The sequence below is a fragment of the Malaya genurostris genome, chromosome 2 (genome assembly GCF_030247185.1).
Source record: "Malaya genurostris strain Urasoe2022 chromosome 2, Malgen_1.1, whole genome shotgun sequence".
In the NCBI taxonomy this organism is placed as follows: Eukaryota; Metazoa; Arthropoda; class Insecta; order Diptera; family Culicidae; genus Malaya; species Malaya genurostris.
This window is the reverse complement of record NC_080571.1, coordinates 46,100,429-46,127,840: the sequence shown is the minus strand read 5'-3', so window position 1 is coordinate 46,127,840 and position 27,412 is coordinate 46,100,429. Positions and strand designations below refer to the sequence as shown.

Below are 27,412 nucleotides of genomic sequence, written 5' to 3'. Positions count from 1 at the left end.
TTACTAGTCGATTCTGTTTGTGTTCATTCAGCACTTATCCAAGTTTTGTGCTTAGGGCAAGTACCTATTTTAGATTTCCTTTGCCTTCCGTCTTCGACTCTTTAGCGTATAACAGTTTATGTTGAACTGTTATGCCACTTAGCTTAGGTTATCATAATCGTCTAAGCAGATAAAAAGTTAATGCTATTGAAAAAAATACTGATGAGACGAAGAGGTAACGCAATTTGGAAGTAATTTAAATTAATAATATTGAAGACTCCCCGGCAAACAACATCAAGATTAAACCCGGTGTAAATCTAACGACATCATCATTAGACGAATTTACCCAGCTCATACCAAACTACACGAGTTGTGAGGAGTCACCACATTTGACTCAAAAATGACTTGTTTTTTCGTATTTTTAGTGTAATCTGAATTAAATTTAAACAGTTAAGATTTAAGCTTGGTGTTCAATAAGGTTGTCAATATTTGAGGGTCAATTTCGTAACCAAACTTTAAGGGCTGAGGACAGTACCGTAAAGTGGTAGGTTTTTTTGCTATTTTCCCGTTTCAAATTAAATTTTCTTGGAAACGGTGCAGAATATAGAAAAACCCACCTGACAATGTCTTCGAAATTTAGTTGAGAATATTCTGTGAAATTTTCAGAATGATTCATTGAGTTTAGCGGTCGTGTTGGATTTTTTTTTCTGACTGAAGAAGTGCTGAAAATTGGAACGCTAGGAAATGCATACCTCTACTTGTTCATCGAATATCTCGGCTTTTAAGGCTTGTATCATAAATCTACCATGACAAAGTCTAGATAATTTAGTTTAGATGCGATTAGTACATAAAAACATATACGTTATCGCGATAAAAATAAAGTCTTGTATTTTTCTGTGAAACAAAGTCAGTTTCAATGCATCCGCCATTTTTTTTCGCTTTGGTTTCCTGATAGCATTCTGAAAAAGAAGAGAGAAATAAAATTGGCTCGACAAGGCTGCCAAACACACAGACATTCAATCTTTGTGAAAGTTGAATATTTTTCATTGTTCATTGGAATCCATGTAATGCGGCCCGCTGTCACGACGCCATCTTGATGAGATCAAAATCGGAACTTCAAAATCAGCTGATTGAAACGTAAACAAACAATCAGTAATGCAATTGCTTTACGGTTTATCTCGCTTAGTGCACGAAAATTAGTGAATTTTTGGTCGACTCTCTCACAATAACTTGTCGTTTTGGTTAAAATACAGCAGACAGTGTTTTGGGACATCAAATGCAGGTAATTTTCACAATTTGAGAATCGCGATGAGTATCAAAACATCGCAGTGCTTGGGGCTCGAAACGCGAGGGGCTCAACGTAATCGGTGTACTTTCAAATGGCTGGTGCTCACATACCGGTGTCAGATTGCTGATGTAATGTCCAACCCATACGATAGATTAATGTGATAAAACTTCTCATCAAAATAATAAAATGTATGCTGGAAACCCGGTACAGTTTGCTCATATACGAGAGAGTACAAGAGAAATACGATGCGCAAAGGGAATTGAGCGAGCCACGTGGTCAATTTAAACTCAACACGTGGCCCTCTGTCCTCAGACCTCAAGTCCCTCAAAAAAGTCCCTATGCTAAATCAAAGCTAAATCAGATATTGGCCTGGGATCCGATATTGGGTTTGAACAATATTTTGAAAAAAATCGAATCTCTGGGACTTTTGAAATCCATTTTGGAATACACTGGACAAAGTTTTAAATGTTTTTTTATACGGTTTTTACGCAGAGTTTCTCACATGAATTTCTGAAATTACGAGGATTTCTGAAGTTTTGCGGTTTTTTCATTTCGAAATTTATTTTAAAGTCAACTCTCTGACACTTTTTTCAAGAAAAATTATTTTTTTGAGATTACACTTGATCATGACGTTTCATGCATTTCTAAGACATTTGGCACAATTTTTTTTTCAGTTTTACCGTTTTTACGAGAATTTCCGAAATTACTTGGTACGTATCCACGTGTAAAAAAGGCCTAAGTGTATACCCACTATTTCCGGTGCTTCCGGAATCGGTAATCGGAAACCAGAATAGACGAATTCGGTTCGTTTGGCGGAATATTAATAATGGCTACTAATTTGAGTAGTTTTGAGGCTAGTTTAGAATTTTTTTAACGTTTTTAACACACTTAACCCTATAATTCCGGAGCCGGAAATTGGATCTGGATGGATTTCAGGAATTCTATATGCGACTACAAGAATTTTCATTTGGTCTTAATTTTGTCAAAATCAGTTGAGCCAACTCCGATAAAACTTAGTGAGATTATTTGAGACATACACACACATACATACGCATACGCACACACACACACACACACACACACACACACACACACACACACACACACACACACACACACACACACACACACACACACACACACACACACACACACACACACACACACACACACACACACACACACACACACACACACACACACACACACACACACACACACACACACACACACACACACACACACACACACACACACACACACACACACACACACACACACACACACACACACACACACACACACACACACACACACACACACACACACACACACACACACACACACACACACACACACACACACACACACACACACACACACACACACACACACACACACACACACACACACACACACACACACACACACACACACACACACACACACGATTGAGGTAATACAAGATCTTGATGATTCAGGAATTGCTAAGGTATTTTACATCAAAAAAATTTCAATTACGGAAATAACCTGTTTATTCTCATTTTACTCTGAATCCATGAATTGTAAGGCATTTAGATAGTATCGACAAACCGGAAGCCACATTCCAGGTTTTAGAATGACTTCCAATATTATTTTTCGAAACTTAACCATTAAAGCCAATTAAAAACTTTTGTTTTGAAAATTTTGACACACTTACGCCTGCTTAGTGATTTATGTTTCACTGCTAGTAGGCATAAAAGTTCACCACAAGCTGTTATGCACTGACGAGTCAAAAGCGAAACGTAAATAAAAAAATGCTTTAATTTGTTGGATAGGTTTACTTGCCATGAGGTATCCAAATTTCAAAACATATTCAGTATACAAGTATACAATATTGTCACGAAACTGTAAATTTCCACATAAAGCATTGTAGGATAACGGTACCCTATTCATCTCAGCTCCAGTAGTCATCTTATATACGAAAATCGTTAGTTAGAGTGAGATCAGCTGTCTCGAAAACGAAGATGAAAATATTTACATTCGCTTCGAGGTTTCGCTAAGATTTTGTACAATAGCCACATAACTCAAAAAGCAAACATCAGATCTTAAGGTCTAAGGCCAGTGTGTTTTAGGATGTTTTAGAGGGCTATTTTCACGCTTCAAATCTGATTTTCTCAGAAACGGCGACGAATATCTAAAAACCCAACTGATAATCTCTTAGAAAATTTGTTTAGATTATTCTGTGAAAACTTCAGAATGATTCATTGACTTTAGCGGTCGGGAAAGTCTTTTTTCTGAAGGAAGAAAACGACAACTTTCAACTTGTTGTATGAATATCTCGCCTTCAAAGCCATGCATCAAAAATCAATCCTGACAATGTCTAGATAAGTTAATTTAGATGCGATTTGTGCATAAAAACATACATGTTATCGTGATAAAAATGAAGTGAATGTTATTTTTGTGAAGGTAAGATAAGATTTATATGCACACGCCATTTTTTCTGCTCCAACTTTCTGGTAACGTAGCGAAAAATGAGAGAAATAAAATCGGCTCAGCAAGGCTACCAAACATGCGGTAGCTTTACTGGATGGAGACACATTTTATGCTTATAACACATGGATCAATAAGTCCCGAGACTAAAGCAGAGATGGCGCTCGTAGTAAACCAGTAACCACGTCTTTCTAGAGTACTAACCTTTGCTTGAAACGGGTCAAAATTTTAAGTCGATCCGACCAGAAACAGCTGATTTATCGAGGTTGGAGTAAAGTCGTTTTGTAGTTTGTTTAAAAAATGAAAAAAACCGAGTTTCGTGTTTTGATAAAGCATTGTTTTTTAATGGGTAAAAACACCGTGCAAGCGAAACAATGGATTGATAAATGTTATCCGGACTCTTGTCCATCAAAAGCACAGATTTGTCGGTGGTTCGCCGAGTTTAAACGTGGTCGTACCGACACAAATGACGCGGAACGCTCAGGTAGACCTGTGGAAGCCGTTACACCGGAAAATGTGAGTGAAGTGACAAAAATTATAATGAAAGATCGTAAAGTGAAGCTCCGTGAGATTGCTGAGATGACACAGATATCATATGGAAGTGTATTTACTATCCTTCATGAAAAATTGAGCATGAAAAAGGTTTTTTCCAAGTGGGTGCCGGGATTGTTGCAATGCACCCTGCCACAAGTCGATGAAAACAATGGTGAAATTGAACGAATTGGGCTTTGATCTGCTTCCCCACCCCCCATACTCGCCAGATTTAGCCCCCAGTGACTACTGGCTCTTTGCTGATCTTAAAAAAATGCTCCAGAGAAAAAGATTTGGCTCAAATGAGGAGGTCGTCGCTGAAACTGAAGCTTATTTTGAAGCGAAAGATAATTTTTTTTATAAACATGGTATTGAAAAATTGGAAAAACGTTGGAACCATTGTATCACCCTAAAAGGTGATTATGTTGATGAATGAAAAAAATTTTGCAAAAAAAATGTTGTTTCCATTGTTAGTCTCGGGACTTATTGATCCATGTGTTATATGTCAATCCCATTCGACCGATTAATGTAGTCAAACTTCCAGCCGTAAATATCGAAACTTTTCTGGCCACCCGGCCCATCAACAGTTATTTTGCACATATGCGAGAGAGCATGGAGAGAAATGTAATACGCAGAGTGAGACACGTGGTTGATTCGAAATTTATACGCAACCTACTGGCATCAGCCCTTGAAAACATTCATTAGCGTTCTAGCTGACGAAGAGATCTGAAGTACAAACTTCACAGAAAAAAATCTGAATTTTTCAGGTGACATAATTCTACAAATGATACAATTAATAAAACTTTACTTGTCAGATGACGGAAAATATAACATACGTGCAGAATTTTACAGACTCCGAGTGTATTTTGCACTCTGCTGCCAAGTGCCGCTGTATGGTTTTATATGTATCAATTATTCAAATATATGCTTCTGTGGCTCAGTGGATTAACTGACGTGTTTTGTGATCTATTGTTACTCGGTTCAAGTCGCGTAGTCGCTATCGATCGTTTGTTTTTTTTTTATTTCATTCGATTTCAAGCCATGTAATTTTCAAATCACAAACTTTTACATGTTCTTGAATATGAATTTGTATGCAATACGACACTCAATTTATGTGGATAATATAAGATTTAAAATCACAATATTTTTTCGATCTGTGTTGCTTCTAGGACCCTGTGGACCATCGAAATCCTCAAACTATTCCCCTAAGAAGTAGGTGCAAGAATCTGCAATGATTATCTCTTCGATTTGCACGAGACTTTGAACTTCACTTCACGAAAAAACTTCCCGAAACGAGGTTCACTTTTGCTTCATAAATTCGTTCACCCAAGCCCGTGGCTTTCGCACTTTTAATCCCACTGTCCAGAGAAACGGTTTTCCAGAACTCTACGGGTTGTCAGAATGTTTGCCATGCTGGTAAATGGGCACTTTCGGATAACTTGGCTATTCGATCTACACACCGAATTTCTCTATTGGAGTTCAGTAAAAAATTTTACGGCTACACACTGTTAAATATTATTTTCTTTGAGCGATCTGTAAAATTTATCTACTTTACAGTCATCTGTCAACGAACTACTGGATTGCAGCAAATTCTGTTAAAACATTACAGAACACTCGTTTTAGTTTTACTGGCGTAGTTCGTAAAGTTTGAAATATTATTACTTTTTGAAATATTACTTTTTCCCGATTCAGTAAAAGTTTTACCAAATTTCAGTGAATCAATTGAAAATAACGAAGTATTTCAGCAAAGATTAGTGAAAACTTCAGTAAGAAACTTTGCTGTCAAATAGGTAAATTAACCGTAGCAAAAACGAAGAGAAAATTGAAACATGCAACCTAGAATACTCAGCAACTTCCTGTAAATTTCTCATATGGTAATTTTTATAAGATATTTTCTTCACTCTTTCTACAGGGTGCTCCATCTTTTATGTCGGTATGTAAACGCTGAATGACTTTCACATTTACTAACCGAGCGATTGCATCAGATGTGTTTTGGAAACGTCAATTCAGTACAACGTTTGCCGTTGTTTCGCTTCACACCGAAACAACGCGCTGAAACAGTGACACTTTACATCGAAAACAGTCGTTCCATTGTGTTAACTCAACGTGCATATCGAAAAGATATCGTTAACTCAACGTGCATATCGAAAAAAAATATCGCAGCAAAGTGGCACCATCTGACAATACTATTGAATATATAATTATAATTATGACAGACATCCAGCAAATGAAACTTTAAATGAACTTATTACCGAAGTTTCAACTGTTTGAAAGTCAGTAAAACTTTTACCGACATCCGTAACATACAAAATAATTGGTGTGTAGGTGGCTTCTTGGATTTCACAGACAGTTTTGCTTGACTTGCGCGATCATTCTCGTATAACAACTTCAATACTGTCGTCTCTGTTAGGGAAATCCCGCAAGACACTATAACGCCTCAGCTGTCCGCATTTGAATAAAGTTTCATCCTTCTTGACCACTTTTCTGTATGCTTAGAGATTGGAGTTTTTGATATAGAGATTTGAAAGATGTGTTCCACAGCACATTTCTCATCAAATGAGAACTTCCAATAAAACAACTCAGGACATACTGAAAACTTGGAGGAATCACCCTCGGTACCGCGGCCAGTCCACCTACCGGCATTGTGCGACACTAGATATCGGACGATTTCGTAGTGTCCATCGAAGCAGGCCGCCCGCAGTGGTGTGCTGTTCGTCTTGGTTGTACTGTTCACTTTGGCACCATGCTGGACTAGAAGTTTTACTATGCTGCTGTGGCCGGCAGCCGAAGCGCACCATAGGGGCGGTGCGCCCTCTATCGTTTCGCCATCGAATATCACTAAAATTAGGGAAGAAAAAGAGATAAATGAATCCGTTGATCAGTTTCGGAAAAAGAAAACAAAGACTCACCTGATCCGGGTTGTTCCACATCGGCATGGCAACGCTTAATTAGATACTGGGCTACGTCAAAGTGACCATTCCGGCAGGCTATCAGTAGTGGTGTGGCACCGCCCGTCTTTGCCGTTACCAACATTTCGACTTCATTCTGTGGACGACCGCTAATGTATCGCTGCAAGAGAGTAGAGTAAAATAGGGAAAACTATTAGACTAAAGTTTTGAGAATCGATTGAAGTCTTGTTACTTCATAGTTAGAAAAATCAATTAAAGTTCAGTTATGGAAGTTTTCCTTGGATACTTGGATCATATTTCTCAGGAAATAACCGAAAATTCTCTTCTCGGCAGTTAATTGATTACAAATGATTGACGTTTAGCTTGTTGTGCATGTATCCTGAAATCAAGCCACAAATATCACCGTTGACAAACAACAAAAACAACATCAAAATACAACCCCAGCGTGTTGATGTTCGGGGAGTAGTGTCGGCCATGAACTTCGTCGGACATGGTGGTGTGTGAAAAGGTGTGATGGTATGACAATTTCACAAGTCATTAGCTTTCCTAGATTTCAATCAGTCTATCTATAAATAGCTCCTAAACCTGACGCTACGCTACCGCCAACATCGGATCGAATTGCGCGAACATAAACACGGGTGACCTCTGCTTTCGAAACCTTGAACTAGCCGAATCGATGCGGGAGATGTTTGCTTTCGGAACTATGCAGCTCAATCGATTGAACTTGGTCGGGTACGGCGACGATGGTTTGGGGGGGTAATTCGAAAATAGTTTGTCTCACTGATGTGCTTCTCTGTACGGATGTTTTGTTTTGAACGAATTGAATACAAATCTCAACAGACACTATACCAGTGTTGCCAAAAATCTATCTGTGCTGCAACCTATATTACATTACCAATTGTGACGGGGGTTGTCTCCCACCAAGCCAAAACCAAAAATCGGTGTTTATCCGTGTGAATAATTAATATTTTAGTAGTTTAGAAGAACATATCTGTATAATTGTATAGAGAACAAAAATCGATATAATTACCAATAAATCGGTATACCTGGCAGCGTTGCAATATAGTAACATCGCGATAACACTAAACGTAACCGGAATTACAGATTATTTTCCGAAAAATCTGTGTTGAGCGATAGTATTAATTTGTGAAAATTGGTAGGCGGCTGGGTAATGTCAGAGACATAGCTGGAGAACGTGAATACAAATTGATTTTCTATGAAAAGCGTGAAAAGGTTTTTCAAAAATGTGTCCGAATATGATCCTTGTAGTCAGGCCCGTACCCAGGATTTCGTTTCGGGAGGGACCCAAAGATGAAAAATAATGTTACTGAAGATTGCTGACGTACCTAATTCTCGGTGTGCCTTTTACGGGTGTTTTTAACAGACACTTTAAACTTTTTCACTGGAACTGTTATTGTATTACATTTCTTTACATTTACTGTCTTGTTATTTCTGTAACATGTCTGAGATTTTCTGAATAATTAAATATCTGTTTTTGATTTCGGGAGGGGCCTGGGCACCTCGGGTACGTGACTGCTTGTAGTCAACATAAGGTTTATTGGAAAAAAAAAAATTCATGCCATCGAATTATTTTTTTCAAATTGACAAAAAAACTCATTTTTTCAGAGTTATTTTTGATAAGATTCGGAAGATCCGCCACTTTTTTCAGCCATTTTTGCCCTGCAGATAAATGAAAGCTTTTCAAAGGTCTGTATGTTTTTGGTTTTGGCAAAGTATTCAAAATTTCCATCTAAAATTTCATAAAACTACCCGCGCGCATGGTACTTGGGCAATGACCTTAATTGATAAGTCTGGGGCTCCGAATTAATTTGCAAAATTCAAAAATCTAGTTGCAGACTCCGAGTCCCGAATTCAATTCCAGTATTCTGAATTCTGGAAATGAATTCTGAAACCGAACTTTAAAAATAAATTCTGACGCTGAATTCAGTAATTAAATTCTGGTTCCGATGGCAGCTTCCATCCAGATCTAGAATTCTTGTATCTTCTAAGTTGAATTCCTGAAACCGAATTCCGAATACAAGTTGCGAGCTAAAATTAAGGCACTAAATTCAATTCCAAAATCTAGCCAAGAAACTAAATCCCAAAATCTCGTTCCAGACTTTAGAATTAGGGTTCAGTTCAAAAGTCTTAGTTTCAAACCTTTTAACCCGTATTCGGGAACTAAATTCTAAACCTAAAATTAATTTTCATCCGGGTCCGATTTCCGGTTCCGGAACTATAAGGTAAAGTGTAACATTTCAAACCATCAAAAATGGTGTTAGTTTATACCCAAAGAAACTTTCTAATTTCATTCAAATCTGAAAAAAACATTTTCTAGTAGATTCAATACTGTGTAGGTCCCACCCTCCTTATGTCCCCTTACTAACTCTAGGGGAGTATGCCGCCCCGTAATACGGCATCCCTTTCTCTCTCCCTAACAACAAGACAATCGGCCACGTTAAGCTAAAGCAAATGAGCCTAATAAAAATTTTATTTGAAAAAAAAAAAATTTCTGGTAGATAAAGCCAGAGACATAACTACGAGATTGACGTAGACTGCATTCGAGATGTGTATAGATATTAATTGATTTAATACCGTTTGACCGTTTAAAATTTTGTAGTGCTGAAAAAGACCATTTGGTTTCGGAAGATTGCGTTTGTATTCTAGGAACTAGGGCGGCATTCGAAGCCATTTGTAAGTTCGAGCATTGACCAAGAAGAAATCATTACATAAATACAATCGTAACACTAGTCGAACATTCCCTCATTTATTTCAATATTTGAGTGAACGAAACTATCCAAATGTTATACGGGATTCATTACTGGCAATCAGAAGGGTCAAAACGCGCGCGCGTGTGTGTGTTCGGAACATTTTTCTCGGACGCGATACTACCAAATGCTAGCTATATTTACGCTCGTTTGGTGCAAATTTCGCACCAAACTGATGTGCAAATTTTGCACTAAACCGATGATTTTTACCTTCGATTTGCAAAGAAATTATCTTAGTAGTTCTCTTAGCCATTAGAACAGTTGATTTTGTATGACGTTTCCCAACGTTGTACTTTTTCTCCAATGCAAACGACCAGCAGCAGGACGACGCAATCGCTTAAACTACCCACGGTGCCGATTGATTTCAAATTGAATGAATTTTTATTAATAGCTTTCTTTTTACGTGATTTCGTTTGTGTCTTTTTCATTTAGGATTTGCATATTTCAGTGAAACAAACTATCAGAATGCTGTAGAATAGGATTAATTTCTTGCATTCAGAAGGGCCAAATTGTGGAATTCTTTACTATATTAAACACTGATCAGAACATTTCTCTCGAACGCGATGCATCCAAATGCCAGCTTTATTAGAGCTTGTTTGGTGCGAATTTCGCACAGCGAAAATTCATGGATTATCATAGACTAAAGCTAGCAAACGTCAAACAGAGTAATAAACGTTTTATTAATAACAATCTTATAAATTCTTCCATCCGATTTGTGAAAAAATTAGAGAAAATAAACAGGGAAAAAGTATTTTCAGAAATCAAATGTGGAGTACACAGGAAAAAAAATTAAATTTACACGACATGTAATTCCATGGCAACACGGAATAGACATGAGTTGAATCGAAAGTTTGATTGTAAACCATCATCGATGCAAAACTAAATTGGATTACATTGAATTTTCAATGAACAGAGCTGTACCTTTCAATTAACGCTTAGTTTTGCGATTACATTATATTGAAACGCACAGAATTGTAAAGTAACTTTATGTTCAATTGCCTGCAACAGATATGTGCACGAAAATAGATGTAAATTCACAAAATATTTTTATCTGTGTACTTTCGATACACTTTCGTGTAGTGAAATTTTGAAAATGCAACCTGGTAAGCATAGTAAAGAAAGACGTAGCCCTACGTCAAAAAAATTTGCGACAGAATCCGGCAGTGGTATTTTTGAAAATATAAGTAATATGAGAAATTCGTCATTACACTACTGGATGTCTCATTGGATTGAGACAGATTTTTCAGTGAAGTTTGTATTTTTACAAAACCTATCCAAAAAATTAAAAAAAAAATCGGTCCATTTTTTATCCAAAATATTTTCTGTTGTGTTGAATTAACTATAATAATAACCGAAAACAAGGTTACGTTTATAGATATATGACCGTACAAAAATAGATTGTGAAACTAATTTAAAAAATGCTCATGTTATTGCATCTGTATCATTCAAAACGATTGTGCAACTGACACAAAAACTGATGCATCGATGCATCTAATGAAATCAACGAAAAAACAATTGTGAAACCCATGGTAACTACTACGTAACGTAAACAAAAATTGAATTGATGTTTACAAAAACATAGCAAACATAATTTGTAAAGAATAAGTTTTACATTTGATTTGAAATACAACTGCATGTAACACGACCATTGATCTTTAAAAATATATATACAAGTTTTCTGATGAGGTTTTGTTTTTCATTGCGTATGAAAAGTTGTATTTCTAGGGGAGCCGGTCATTTCACCGAAAGCCATTTCGCCGAAGGTCGAACCACCGAAGCGACACCAGCTGAGTTGGCTGCCAATCCACCGTCGGAAGCGGCGGCCTCTCGCATTCAAACCTGTAACCGCCTCGTTTGGCCGGTCTACTCAAAGCTAGGTTGCTTTGGCTCTGTTAGGTCTGAACGAGCGGAAGCGATGTCGGACAGCACACGTACCAAAACGATCTGGCGAAGCAAGGTCATCAATCCGGCTTATCGTTTGTTACCTTGCGGGAAGCATATATTCGCTCATTTGCCTTCCAACAAAAGATTTCTCAACATTTAGGCATACCTTATGATCAAAAAAGAACCGGAATTTTCATTTTAAAATTCCCGCGCTTGTCCAATCGGTAAACTTCTATTTACTCAACGTTGGCAACACTTTAATACACATTCTGTCAAATATTGACGCATATCGTACGATTAGTTTTTGTTTGGCGTCTATACAAAGAAGTTGAAAAATTTTCGTGTGGCGATTTTTATAATGGATGAAAATTTAGAACAACGTGCGTGCATCAAATTTTGTGTTGCAAATGGATTTAAGTGTTCCGAAACGTTGAAAATGTTAGAAAAGGCCTTTGGTGAATCGTGTCTAGGAAAAACACAGGCATACGAGTGGTATAAACGCTTCAAAGGTGGTCGTACAATCTTGGATCATGATGAGATCCCTGGCCGCAAATCGTGTTGCAAAATCGTTCTGTACCGATTAGAGAGATTGCTGTATTGTTGGGCATCTCTTATGGATCAGCCGAACACATTTTAACTGATGTTTTGGGTTTGAAACGCGTCGCTTCTCGGCTGGTGCCAAAAAAGCGATAATGCGCCGGCTCACACAGCGTTGGTTGTGTCGCAGTTTTTGGCCACAAACTCAACCAATATCATCAACCAAGCACCGTACTCTCCAGATATGGCCCCGTGTGACTTTTTCCTCTTCCCCAGACTCAAATTGCCATTGCGGGGAACGCGTTTTGAGACAATAGAGACCATAAAAGAGAATTCGCTGCGTAAACTAAAGGCCATACCTTCGGCGGCCTATAAAACTTGTATGGAAAATTGGACCAAGCGTTGCCATGCATGTATTGCCGCAGGAGGAGAGTACTTTGAAGGCGATTATAAAGAAATTTATTAAAAATTAAAATTTTGCGTTTTGTTAATAAAATTCCGGTTCTTTTTTGATCATAAGGTATATTATGTCCGAAACAATTTTGACAGCCAATTGTAAGAAATTTGATAAGTTGCAAAATTGTTACAGTCACTTCCTTTTACAAAACGATGTGAAAATTTTTGCAAAACTGCTATAGCTGCTAGTGCAACATGGACAAGTTAGTGATTTGCTGCACGTTTGTTCTAGATGTATTCAAAGTTGTCCTACAGTGATTGTTTTTTCGGTAGTATGGTAAAACTTAACAGTGATAAATTGCACAACCGATTTAAATACGTTTAAAAATCTTTCTGAACATATCTAACCTAAATATATCCAAAGCAATTTTAAAACATCTTGAAATTAAAAAAATATACATTGTGAAACTTTGTTTTATTGTATTCTCTTGTTTTCAATTTATGACTTATACTATATGTTTCAGATACAACAATTTATGAAATTTGCTTTGACACTTACAAAAAAGGTCCCCTGAAAACACAAAAATACGAATATGTTACGTTATAAATTGAAAATATTTGGCTTCAATTGATTTTTTTTACGTTATACGTTAATCATCGCCATAATTTTTTTAAAGTATCATGAAAAATACAATTATTCCATGTTTTTGGTAAGTTTCGATATAAAAGAATTTCGAATATGTTTGTTTATCTTTCTTATAATAAATAGGCATAGAATTTGCTAAAACAAAAGCAACATTTTCTGCAGTGTGGAAAAGCATGTCAGTTCTATTTGTACTCACGTCATCCAGTTATGTCTTTGATATCACCAACCCGTTTGTTTTTTGCTCGCCAAATCGATCCTTTTTTTTTGCTCGCTATTCAATGCTGAGGGCGGCAAATCAAATGGATTATGATGGTATTTTCGAACAAATTCATATTTTTACTAGAAGTAATATCGTTAATTATGATGTACGAGGGTTGTTACTTAAATGCTTAGCCTAAGATTGAAAACAGTATTATATTTGATCGAAAATGTTTTTTTTTATCAAAATATTCCCCTAGATCAGGGGTTCCCAAAGTGGTCGATATAGACCCATTGGGGTTGATATTCTTTTTGCGGGGGTCGACGTAAACGAAATTTGACTATGTGGGTCGAAGAGGTCTAGAAGTCGACTCCCTATTGTTTGATATAAGTTGTTATTTGGAATATTTACGCTAAAAAAGTTGTGTTTATTTGACCATCCGCAGAAATTGGTAAGTATTTTACATCAATATTAAAATAGTAAGAAATTGCATTTTCAAAGGAATTTGTTAATGGGGGTCTGAGGCCTAAGTTAATAGTTTGGGAAGTCCTGCCCTAGATGATCAATACATTTTTGCATAATCTTGAATCAATTTTCAAAACATTTTTTCGCACTCTTCTTGAGGTACCCCCGAAAACATGGTTTTTGAACGCTTCAACAACTTCTTCAGGAGTATTGAACCGCTCTCCACGCAGTTTATTCTTCACGCAAGGGAAGACAAATAGAAGTCGTTAGGTTCCAAATCGGGACTATACGGCGAATGGTCCATCAATTCGACGTGACGTTTTGGGTGCTCAAATATTCGGGTGTTTATACCGAAAAAACAAGCCACCATTTTGTTTGAAGCGTTAACAACTTTTGGATTTGGATTTGGTTCTTCTTGGAACACCCGCACAGTCTACTGGTGTTTAGTTTCGTGCTCATATGAGTAAATCCATGTTTCGTCATTTGTGAATTTTTTCAGGCTTTCTTTTTTTTCTTTTAAGATATATTTATTAAGGCACAATGCGTTAGCTCTATGATGCCAAAGGCATTTTCTAATAATTAGGATTATGTAGTGGCTGGTCTCCCATCCTTTACTGGTGACGTTGCTTCTCAATGGTAGTGGCTTGTTCGTATGGCTCCACGGAAAACACTCCCGAGTCTCAAAGACCTGGCCGGTGGTCCGCGTGTTTTCAGTCTTTCTTCGCACCAATCGTCACGAGTCTGTTTTGAGCGATTGTCAAATTATGTGGGATCACACGTGAACAAATTTTTTTTTATGACTAAATGTTCATGAAAAATGTCTTATAAGCTTTTCACACTAATGCCCAAGGCTGCCTCCATTTCACGGTACGTCACATGACTTCCGATCTTCCATTATCAGATTTCTCACAGCAACGATAAAACAACTGATTTTGGACGACCTTTTTTGAATTCATCGGCAAGCGAACTACGACCACGGCTGAATTCGTTATACCATTTTTTTACAGCCGCATAGGATGGTGCTACACTGCCAAAAGTCGAACTATGTTGATTGAAGCACTCTTGTCTTGATAATCCACGACGGAAATCGTACTAAATCATTGCACGAGAATGTTCCATTTTTTTACAGAGGTGAAATTTTTAACTCACTGTAAACAAAACAAATAGCCCTCAAATGACAGAATGATCCGAATATGGTAATGGTTAAAGATGTCAAACTTTATGATGGAAACGTCAAATCCAAAATGTAAACCAGACTTTAGTTAAGAATTTTCAAATGACGTTTTTTAACATCGAAAATTTCTTATGTAGGATACAAAAATTTATCCAGTAACTGGTTCCCAAAGATATCACTCACCCTGATCCGGTTACAATATGGAAACCTAAGTATTTCGACCTTCCCGCATCTAATTTGAATAAAAATTTCAGTCACTTTTCATTACCACGCGCCATTTCAGTGCGCATCAGCAGTTTGAGTCAAGTTGGGTTGCGTTGCGGTCAAGAGGCTCGTCACCGGTCGGTCGCCGCAATCCGCCAGCTCGCCTGCTTAAATGGTAACGGTTGTTTACGAACCAATCATCAGCGAGGTGGTTTTTTTTTAATGAGCCGGTTGACAGTGAAAACACGATTTCGGTTACACAACCAACCCACTGCTAGATAACTGATCAAGGTTATGGCGTCTGACTGGTGTTCGTTTTGGTGACGTTTAGCAGCATTCTTGCGGGCAGAGTCTGAGTTTTCGAGAACCAAAACAAACTAACCTATCACGACAGTGACACACAACTGATTTTTTTCTTTTGGTCGAACAATAAATTGAATTCTATCTTCTGCTCAATATTTGACTCGATTTGTTACCTTCCGCATCGCTCGTTCCCAATGCGATTGCTTCGATCCCGACCACGATCGCAGCAAACTGGCGGCCATCAGTAGACTTCTTATGAACATGATTCGGTAAACGATTGAACATTTTATGCTTTGCCATTTCAAAAGTTTGTACACGGCACTGACATCCAGGAGCATAATCAACTCTTTATTCTACGACCGAAACATGTACTCTCTTGTTTGACAGATGGCGGCTTTTGTATCCATTCGGTTTCGCGATCGCACAATGACTGATCCAACAAAAAACCAAAATCCCAAAAAACCGCAAATTCTTGTTCTTCCTAGTTTTACAAACAACACCATTTAGTTGGTCAAACAATGATCCATAAAACAAGTTTTTGCTTCTAGACTTCTCGGCTCGATGCGATAGAATGTTTAGTGTTTTTTTTTGGGTGTTTCTCCGCTGATTTGGGCAAACATTCGTCGATGGAACGATGATCACTCGGGAATGAATTCTGTTGCCATCCGATGCAGTTGGTGCTCACCCGTTCTTTAAAACTACTGGTCCAACATTTTTGCCGGAGGGTGTTCCAATGTTTTCGTCAATTGATATGAGCTGACCTCTAATGGTATGAATTATAGTTTGGCGACAAAATCGACGGAAAAGCATCCACCGAAAATGTTGCATTTTTGTATGGTTGTAAATCTCATCCGAGTATGAAGCGTCCAAGGACATTCGATTCGATTCTGCGCGTGGTCATTCTTCCAAAGATAAGATGCATCAACCGTGACAGTACGTATGGAACGTGGTTAGCCAGCAATAACAATTTGGTAGCTAATGAATTCAAGCTAAAACGATTTAGAGAATGGAGTTAGATTTTAGCGTTCGACGCCGGTCAACGTTTTCCGGTTTCGGCCAAAGTTATCAATCAATGTTTCATTTGTTATTAGTTGCGTTTAAATACCAATGCTTTCAAAAAACTGTTTGTCCACAGCCAACGAAAAATTCTGTCAAAGTAGGTTTGGACTACTTCTTCGATTTGAATTATTTAATATTGTTTAAGTCACTAAGCTAAAATTGAATGAATTGGTTCTTGATAACGCAACACTTCATATGAAAATTGATTCGAAATCATGAGAATAAATCTACCAAAATTAAAACATTATCTGCACCAATCTACCAAGTCATCATCAATAGGGGAGACTGGGGCGAAAAGGTAAATTTTCAGATATTTTTCGAATGTCAAATTGTCATCCCCAAATTGATAACAAATGGGCTGAAAAGTCCCGGGCCTAACAAAGAGAACTCGATTTTTTGATTCAAAATAAACTCTATTCATCGACGTAATCTCCATCAAAAGCAACGCAACAATTTCAGTGCCGCTTTAACATTTCAATACCATTTCTGCAGAACGATTTATCTTTTGCCTAAAAATAGACGAAATTTCCTACCGGCGAACATTTCCTACCGGCGAACATTTTTTCCAGGTCTGCGAACAGCCAGTAGTCGCTGGGAGCCAAATCTGGCGAATACGCTGGATGTGGGAGCAATTCGAAGTTCAAATCATGTAGTTTTGCCATGGTTTTGATTGACTTGTGACACGGTGCTGTCACAGTATGGAGTATGGCGAATGGGTCAAAAGTTTTCATCCGAGTTCAGAAATGATAGGTGTTGAAGTTGATTTCGAACTCTTTGTTTCGTACCGTGAAAGAAGCATTTCGTTAATCTTTTCCTGCGGTATATCATTCAGCTCATGTGGAACCCGTCCTCCCACTTTCTGAATCTTTCCCTTAACGTGTAGACGATCATTGTCTTCTTTCAAAAGACCTTTACCCTTCACGTTCATTGTCTTTCTTACTGAAATCCTCAATTTTAAATCGTTTAGACCAACTCTTCACTTGGCAAAAGTTTCGACATGTTCAATTCCCTTCATGCACATGACACTAACTTGCAGTTGAAAAAAAACAACAATGTTTTTTGGAACTTAAAATAATACAAAAAAAAGGAGGAAATTATTTGGAACTAATCTCTTTTTGCAAAATGCCTCTTGAAAAAAAAATTCAGCAAATATTACCAAAACCTGGTATAAAGAAATGCTTTTTAAATAGCGAGTTTTGGCTTATCAGTTTAATAGAACAGCAAAAACGACTTGTAGGTTCAATGTTCGACAGTTACGGTGATTTATAGCACCTTTTTCAACGATTCTATTAAAAGAAAATTTTGTTATAAACATCTACGCTGTCGCATAGGTCTGCTTACAGAAACTATGCGTTTTGTTGTTATGTTTTTGCTGTTCTATTATAGTGACAAGCCGAAATTCGCTATTTATTAATCAAATCGTCGTCAAATTCCAAAACAGAAATGCTTTTATTTACTCGCCAACTTTCTTGTGAAACAGACAGTATAATTCTTAACCCTTTCGTGGATTTGCGTACAGTGCGGCATGTGACACCGTCCTGTCGCAAAAATCACATGAAGACCGAGTTCAAAAAAAGTACTGAAATGAACGGCACCTTTCTTCATTGACCGTAATTTTGTTACCTTCATCAGCTTTGAAGAAGTAAGGTTTAGTTGAGTCGCCAATTTATATACCGTACCCATAGTTATAGATGCTATAGTAGCTGCTGAATTTTCTCTGGTAGCTATCTTCACTTATAATTCGATGAGTTCTGCTTACACACAAAGTAAATGGACGGAACCAATTTATCGGTTCAAATCCAAATTTTTTTCACTAATTCCGTTCCTTGTTGGATGATTATTGGTATGTGAAAATGAGCTAAGTAAAGCCAATGATTTTATATCGATTTATCTAGGGAAAAACATTTTCTTGATCACAATTCAAATAAATGTTCCCAATAGATTAAATAAATTAGTTTTTGCTGATAGGTTCGCTAGAAAAATTTCAGTTTTGTAAGCTATTTGAAGCTGTTGAGAATAAACTCAATCTTTCATTATAACTGAATATATGCACTCGTGAGAAACCTGCAAAAACGAAGTCAGCATACTACATTTCAAAGTGGAACTTGACTTTCTGTTTCAACAAATCTCTCAACTGATTCATTAATGTACAGCAAAACTCTTAGTGTTGGCATGAAACTTACACGCTGGTGTATCACTCTAGTGAAATGGCATCACTGGTCCAAATAGCCCTCAAATTCGTCCGGCAGTGGAATACTGAGCACGAAGTTATCCAATAAAACGTGTTGTAGAGATGATGAAGCTCTCGTAAAGACTAGCTTCTGTCAACTTCAGGGATAAATATATTTTGTCTAGTTTAGATGTTCGAAAGAAGATATTATAGAGCTATGAAAAAAAAACAGTGTCTGACAAGCGATTTGCGAATGTGGTAAAATAAATACTCCCTTCATCACTACCGGAGCAATCAACGGAGCGATTTACACTGAGCGCCATGAGAACCGTCTCTTGCCATTCATACGAAAGCACAAAAAATGCTTGATTTCGTCACGTTCGAAACGTACCGATGCAACGCAGTCAATTTTGTGCAAGAAAAAATTAACCTACCTATTTATGTGTTGGAAGACTTCAAGCCACTTCCCGGATCGTTTTTTTATAGTCATATGAAACGCCGAGGAGCATTTCAGGACAAAGAAAAAAATCAAGTTTTCCAAAAAATATTTGGTTCAGCAGGCAATATGCAGCTGTGGTCGAAAAAGTCAAAGCTTCATCACTACAAGCACGGTAAACAAGGAAATATACCATTAAGAATGCCTAAAGAAGCGATTGTTGCCATTCCTACGCAATCATGACGCTCCTTTTCTATTCTGCCCTGTTTTGGCATCTTGTCACTACACCAAAGATGTTTTGGAATGGTTTAAAGCGAATGGAGTCCATGTTGTACCGAAAGATGCCATTGCATTTCAGTGATGGTTTAAGGAGTATTTTTATAGAGGAAAGAGCGTAGCAAGTGTCAAAAACAGGGGGGGGGGGGTTATGGAATATTCATATAACTTGACAAGAATCGAAACGTTTTGAAGACTACAGAATCATTTTGCATATATTAGATATGATTATATGGGGAGTGGATGTAGCAAATGCCTTTAAAAGGGGGGGGGGGGGGGGTGCAATGTTTGTATTGACATAACTCCGAAACTACTTAACGGATTGCTATAAAACTTGGAACATGTACTTCTTGCTCTTCAGGGATGGTCATAAGCGTGTTTTTTAGCAAAGGAAGCGTAGGAAGTGTCATTAACATTGAGGGGTTATGAAAAAATTCATACAATATGACGAGAATCGATACTTTTTTAAGACCCTAGAAACTTATGGCATACCTTAGATATGACTATATGGAGGGTGAATGTAGCAAGTGCCTTTAATAAGATGGGGGGGGGGGTGTAATATTTGTAACTGCATAACTCTGAAACTACTGAACGGATTGCTATCAAACTTGCCACAGATACTTCTTGCTGGACATTGTCAGGGGGAGGGAGCATAGCAAGTGTCCTTAACACGGAAAGGGAGAGGGGGGTGGTAATGACGATATTTATTTAATTTGAAGATAATCGATAGTTTTTAAAGAACATACATAATTTTTGAAAAATTCTAACATGATTATATGGGTATTTGTTGGGGGTGGATATAGTATGTTCCTCTAAAAAGGGGATGTAATGTTTGTAACTGCATAACTTCGAAAAATACTGAACGGATTGCTATCAAACTTGGCACTGATACTTCTTGGTCAGTGATGATCATTGGGACATTTTTAGGAGGGAGAGTGTGTAGTAAATGTCTTTAACATGGAAGGGGGCAATGATAATTTTTCGATAACATACAGAGAATCGATAATTTTTGATGAACCATCCATACTTTTTGAAAAACTCAAATATGGTCTTATGGGTATTTGAGGGGAGTTAACATAATTAGTACCTCTAAAAAAGAAGGTATAATGTGAAGTCAATAGCATTTTCCAAAAAAAAACGACACAGTATAGATATTATTTGCACTTCAGATGATTCTAATGGCATTTTTAAGGAGGGAGGGAGGGATTGTTTTTATGATCGACCATAACTCCAAAACAACTCAACAGATTACCACGCCTCACACTTAACTTGGCTCAAGATATTATTGCTGCTGATGTGTTTCTATAAGGATATTTAAGGAGGTAGGGTGGGTGGGTCAAAGTAAGCGTTTGCTAACAGAGGGAATTTGAGGCAAAATGTTTCGAATTTTTCAAAAATAGACATTTTACAACAGGCACAGATATTTATAATAACTTAAAGATGATTGATATAACAACTCAGTAAATTATTCCCAAACTTGGCACAGGTATTTTTTGCAATTCAGTATTTTTTAAATTTTTCTCGGCGAACTGATAAATTCATTGCAATGGTGATCAAAAAAAGGGAATTTGTAGTACCTCTAAAAAGGAAAGGGGTGTTTATTGTATTTTTTTTTCTTATTTGACGACAAACAAGAGGGGGGTTGGCAGATCTAGACGACAAGGCGGGGGTTTTTAAAACCAATTTTCATCGGCCATTTTTTGTAAAACAAGAGAGGGAAAAGAATTTTCAGGTCGTGCTAGATAGTATTGCTATTGTTAATTTGAATGCAACGCAAAATTTTGGCACATGTATGAAAGGGGGCCCGTCCCGGGTTGGCGGTTCAATGCATAGGGCATAGGGTCTTACAAACCGGTTGTCGTATGTTCGAGCCTTGACCTGGAAGGATTCGTAGTGTCAGTAGAATCGTAGCACCAGCCATGCAATGGTTCTGTACACTCTGAATCGGCTACAAAGTCTGTTGAAACAGAGGGTCATATTCCACTACAGGAATGTAATACCAAGGCTTGGCTTTTATGAAAGGTGTGAATCGATACTTTATGGCAAACTCAGATACTTTCTCCACTACTCAGAGGTGATTAAAAGAATACTCATGGATGAGAGCTGTAGTACGTTCACTAAAAAGGGGAGCTCAGTATAACATTTATTAGACGAGAAACGATGCTTCTTAAGAAATACAGATACTATTTTGTATCACAGGATATTATTACGTTATTTCAGGAGAGAGGGAGTGTAGCAAGTGGCCCAAACATGCGAAATGTAACGTAAAATTGATCGGATTTCACGAAAAACATAAAACTGACCCGATTTGACGAGAATGCTGTGAAAATTGCTGTGATCTGATATGGGACACTGCCCGTGCGCATTCTGAACATGTACGGAGTATTGTTCAATCGGGTTGCCGGATTTAACTACATTCAGAGTATTTCGATAGGCAGAACAATTTTTAGAATCTTTTGGCGGCCTTACCTTGACGAAACATTTCCGCGCAACGCCGGGTAATTCAGCTAGTTATTTATAACCGCTGGAAGACCATGTTTGTGGGACTGGTATGAAAGAACAAGCTGGTTTTCCTGGCTTTTGAATGGCGACAACTTCCACTTGCCTCCGGTCAGGTGGTACAATATTTTGCCCATGAAACTTGTTGAACAATGCTTCAAGTGTCTTTTTGTGAGGTCATGCAAATCCTTCATCAAGGTGAATTTAATTCTGTTCAACCAAAGAGCATTTTTTTTTTCCATAAATACGTTTATTTCTTAAGGCAGTTTACATAAGTTTTTCTTCGCCGTAGCATCACTTTTACATAATATTCTTATCCTAATTTAATTCTAACATAGTCACAACGTTTTGAATTTATTAAAACATATTCTCTTATAGCTTAAATATCATCTTAGGTAACTCGTCATTAATTATGAAATCTACTCGGAAATATTATTTGAACCAAACGATTAACTTCTATAAATTATAAAATAAGCTGTTATTTTCAGACATTTTGTTGATAATTTCATAAACTGTTTCGAGTTTGTTTGTATCATTACATAATTTTTATTCTAATTTAGCTATTGGTTGAACTCATGGACGCAGCTGGGATCAGAACTAAGTCTTAAAAGGGGCCTTTATTAAATTGAAACTCCAATTTTCTTTATGAAATGATAAATAAGTTTCATGTATGAAAGGTCACGACAAGAAAGAATGTCTCGAACTGGGATATTGGATAGTTTACCTTGGGTACGCAAAGAATTTATTAGTTGAGATCTGACATCACGATACTCCACGCATGTCCAAACGACATGATCAATATCCCGATAACCTTCTCCGCAAGCGCAATGATTAGTCTCGGAGAGCCCAATTCGAAGGAGATGTGCATCTAACGTGTAGTGATTGGACATGAGTCTGGACATCACACGAATGAAATCCCTACTCACATCCAGTCCCCTGAACCATGCCTTTGACGATATTTTCGGAATAATTGAGTGCATCCACCGACCCAGATCATCTCTATCCCAAGATGCTTGCCAGCTGGCAAGTGTTCTTTGGCGAGACGAACTATAGAATTCGTTGAAAGCAATCGGTCGCTCATAAATTTCACCCTCAATAGCACCACGTTTGGCTAAATTATCGGCTCTTTCATCGACTGGAATGGAGCAATGAGCCGGGACCCAGACTATAGTGATTAGATAATTACTATTCAATATGTCGTTCAGACACTGTTTTATTTTACCCAAGAAAAACGGTTCATTTTTGCCAGCAGCGATTGAGCGAATGGCTTCAATTGCACTCAGACTATCTGTGAAGAGGAAATAATGGTTTGGAGATAATGTGACGATTACACTCAAACTATAATGAACTGCTGCTAGCTCTGCTATATAAACAGATGCTGGTTCTTGAAGCCTAAATGAGGCCGAAACATTATTGTTGAACATACCAAACCCTGTCGCTTCTTCAATTCGCGATCCGTCCGTGTAAAACATTTTCTCAGAGTCAATATGCCTGAACTTACTTGAAAATATTTTTGGGATTTCCGTCGAGCGTAGATGATCCGGGATTCCACGCACTTCGCGCTGCATGGATGTATCGAAAAATAACGTTGAGTCAGGGACATTTAGGAGGCTGACACGGATAGGAATATATCTTGATGGGTTGATTTCCTGTGACATATGGTTAAAATATACTGTCATGAATTTTGTTTGAGATCGAAGCTCGACTAGTTGTTCGAAATTTTTAATTACCATGGGATTCAGCACCTCACGTCTTATTAGCAGGCGTGATGAAAGCTCCCAAAATCGATCTTTTAATGGAAGAACTCCCGCCAGAACTTCAAGACTCATTGTATGTGTCGAGTGCATGCAGCCTAAGGCAAACAACGGTACTGAATTCGCTCAAGTTTGATAAAATGAGAGTTTGCAGCGGAACGAAAACAAACGCATCCATATTCCATCACTGAAAGTATCGTTGTTTGATACAATTTTATTAGATCTTGCGGATGAGAACCCCACCAAGATCCTGTTATTGTTCGAAGAAAATTTACTCTTTGTTGGCATTTCGTTATCAGATACCTAATGTGTCCTCCCCACGTGCATTTGGAATCGAACCACACCCCGAGGTATTTAAAAGTTAAAACCTGTTGGATCATTCTTCCCATCATATGGAGCTGAAGCTGCGCGGGATCATGCTTTCTTGAAAAGACGACTAACTCTGTTTTCTCCGCAGAGAATTCGATACCAAGATGAACAGCCCAAACGGACAAGTTATCTAAGGTATCTTGCAATGATTTATGCAGATCAATAGCTTTGGGCCCAGTAACTGAAACCACGCCATCATCTGCCAATTGCCTTAGTGTACATGGGGTTACTAGACAGCTGTCAATGTCATTCACGTAAAAATTATAGAGGAGCGGACTGAGGCATGAGCCTTGCGGGAGACCCATGTAGCTAATTCTGAATGTTGCCAAATCGCCATGTGAAAAATACATGCACTTCTCTGACAAAAGGTTGTGCAAATAATTATTTATAACCGCTGGAAGTCCATGTTGGTGGAGCTTGTCTGAAAGAACATCAATGGAAAAAAGAGCATTATTGTTACATGACAAAAGTGCAAAAGTAAATTCCATCCATGAAAAGAGGTTATCAATGGAACCATTATTTGAAGGAGATTCCCAAATAATGCTTTGCGTTGGAACAGAATCTGGACAAACTATCCTTGTAAAGTCAAATATCCTTCGGTTCGAGTATTCCTCACTTTGACGTTTCCTCAGTACATTCCAGAATACAAGAAGTAATTCCTTAAAATCAAGGCTTCTTTCATTTGCCAAACCATCGCTTACAACTGTATTTAAGCTGTAATTCGTCGTTCGTCTAATCAGACACTTCTATAATAAAAATTAACATTAATTGTCCACCACATCAGTCGCTAGTTTGATAAAGCAACAAAAAGTACCAACCGAAACGGCTAAGCGGCGCACCGTTGTGTTTACAAAAAAAACAAGAAGCCTCGAGTGAAATTCCCCTGCGATGCGGTGCACGGAACTTGATCTTGACCGCTTGCCCACGCGCTCAGCCCAAGAGTCGCGCTTGTTTTGACTTGTGTCCACAACGGTGACGCACGGCTCATCGCGTGTTTACGCGGTCCTACCTGAACGACGAAAGCCGACGAACGACGACGTTTATCAATTGTTTTGGGACAGACGATTTCGGTTTTCAGATAAACTAATACATTTAATTTGAGAGTGTTGTAAGACGGGAGTTTTCCGAAATTTAACCAAAGAAATAACCTAGGCGTAGGCAAGTTTTCATAGAGAAGAATACCAATATACTTCAGTACAGAACAGTGTATATAAGGCATTCAACTCGAACCTTACATTTTCGTGTTACTCGTCAATGACAACTGGTTCGATTTGAATTTGATAAATTTATCTTAGTAATCGTTCAGTGGCACATACAAAACATTTTACATAATTTAATTTATGTCCTTGAATTCTACTGCGGAAAACGACGGGCAGGGTGTCTAATTTTCCTAGTCACCGGTTTCACAGTCAATAGTTGACCAGAAATCATGGCTAGATTTTCGATTAGGGCAGCCAACCTAACGCTGAAAAGTGTATTTTTTATGCTAATCTTAAAAACCGCACAAATTTGATCATTAGCCCCCGTATAAGTGCTCACATAACGGTAACCATAAGCAACACGGCGACCCAAAAACGGAAATAAAAACACGTTTCAAAATCCACTCCATATTCAATGAGCTTCGAATTCGCGTCCCTTCCGAAAGCCGCACACGTATGCGGCGGCGCGGTCAGTCCACTTTGCGATGCGCGTTGAACTTGCCCTTGTAGCCTTGAAAGGAACAAAAGAAAAACACAGAAAAAGATCGCGTTTCCTGGATCGACTGGTTCGGTTGCGACAGCACAACGCCACCGACTTAGACTCGAAGGTGGTGTGCAGTTTGCATTCGGTCGTTCGTTCGTTTGTTTGTTTGTTTATTTATTGATGTTGACAATATTCGACCTCTTAATTGTAACAACGATCGGGGAAAGTATCAACTTCACAGCCACGATCGGGGGCATCCCGATCGGTCATTCAACCTCGCGTCTTCGTCACTGAACAGGGATCGCGTTGTTGTTTCCGTGTTTCTTCCTGTGAGTACCAGCCATGGCTGTAAATCTCAGTGAGTCACACGCCTCCAAGTCTCTGCTACGGGAACGAAAGAACGAAGACGAAGACAATGACACGGGAAAACCCCGCGCTCAATTCCTTCAAGTACACCACCCGCACCGCCGCACTGGGCGGATTGTAAATCGAAGATGGTAACCATGGTCTATAGAACCATGCACCGAAGCGATGCGAAAAGCAAACAGACAGACAGAAGAAAGAAGATGTCAATGCAATTTTCCATGCTCGTAATTATATGCGTTGAGGCGTGGTGCATCCAACTTTCATCAGCCAGGGATGTCGTAAATTTCTTCCTGCTGAAAGGGAAGCTTTGTATCTGCGCTTTGTTAGTGTAATGTCACTAAAGGGTTTATGATCGTTTATAGGTTGAAATGGTTTCGTTGAAATAATCAAACAATGGAAGATTCAAAACCAAGTTTGTGTGTACTTTAAATGAGGACTTGTTCCTCACAATCAAGTTCAATAGAATTATCAGACTAATGTTCTACTTTAATTTTCTAATTGACTTTTCACGAATATGCCTCAGGGAATGACGTTTCTAGTAGTTGTTCATATCTTCTCGATTGATTTCTGTTTCAAAATTCATGTGAATTCGTATGATTTTTCTATGAATTTTCTTCTTACGGGCTTTCCACGACTTTTCTATTATTTTGCTTGATATATTTACTGAATGTTCTCTCGGTTCTGATTAAACTTTCTATTATTTTCAACTATCTCTAACATTTCAATTAGTTTCCCTGAACTTTTGCAATACTTTTCAGAGAAATTCTCGAGATCTTTTTATTGAGTTTTCTATAAAATTCTTATAATTGTGAAATATAATATGTGAAATATCCAAAAAAATGATTTTTTGCTGAATTTCCAATAATTTTTTCATGATTCATTTTAGAAACTTGACATGGATTTTAATTGAATTTCTCGTTCATTTCCATGACTTTTTATGAATTTTTCATGTTTTTTTTAATTACTTTCAAATCTTTATTTTTATTTTTATTGAATTTTTATGAACTTTGTAAACTTTCTTTAATTTTCGATCAACTTCTCAGGA

The 27,412-nt window shown here is 37.8% G+C and overlaps 1 protein-coding gene across 1 annotated transcript in view; it reads right to left on the bottom strand.

Annotated features, from left to right (window-relative positions):
• Nucleotides 1-27,412, bottom strand: part of LOC131432553 (protein fem-1 homolog CG6966) — a 177,355-nt gene that overhangs the window by 11,412 nt on the left and 138,531 nt on the right. The window contains exons 2-3 of the mRNA XM_058598892.1: nt 7,180-7,339; nt 6,908-7,108 (exon numbers count right to left, since the gene is read on the bottom strand). Of these exons, the coding sequence (XP_058454875.1) occupies nt 6,908-7,108; nt 7,180-7,339 (361 nt within the window). The remainder of the gene's footprint in view (nt 1-6,907; nt 7,109-7,179; nt 7,340-27,412) is intronic.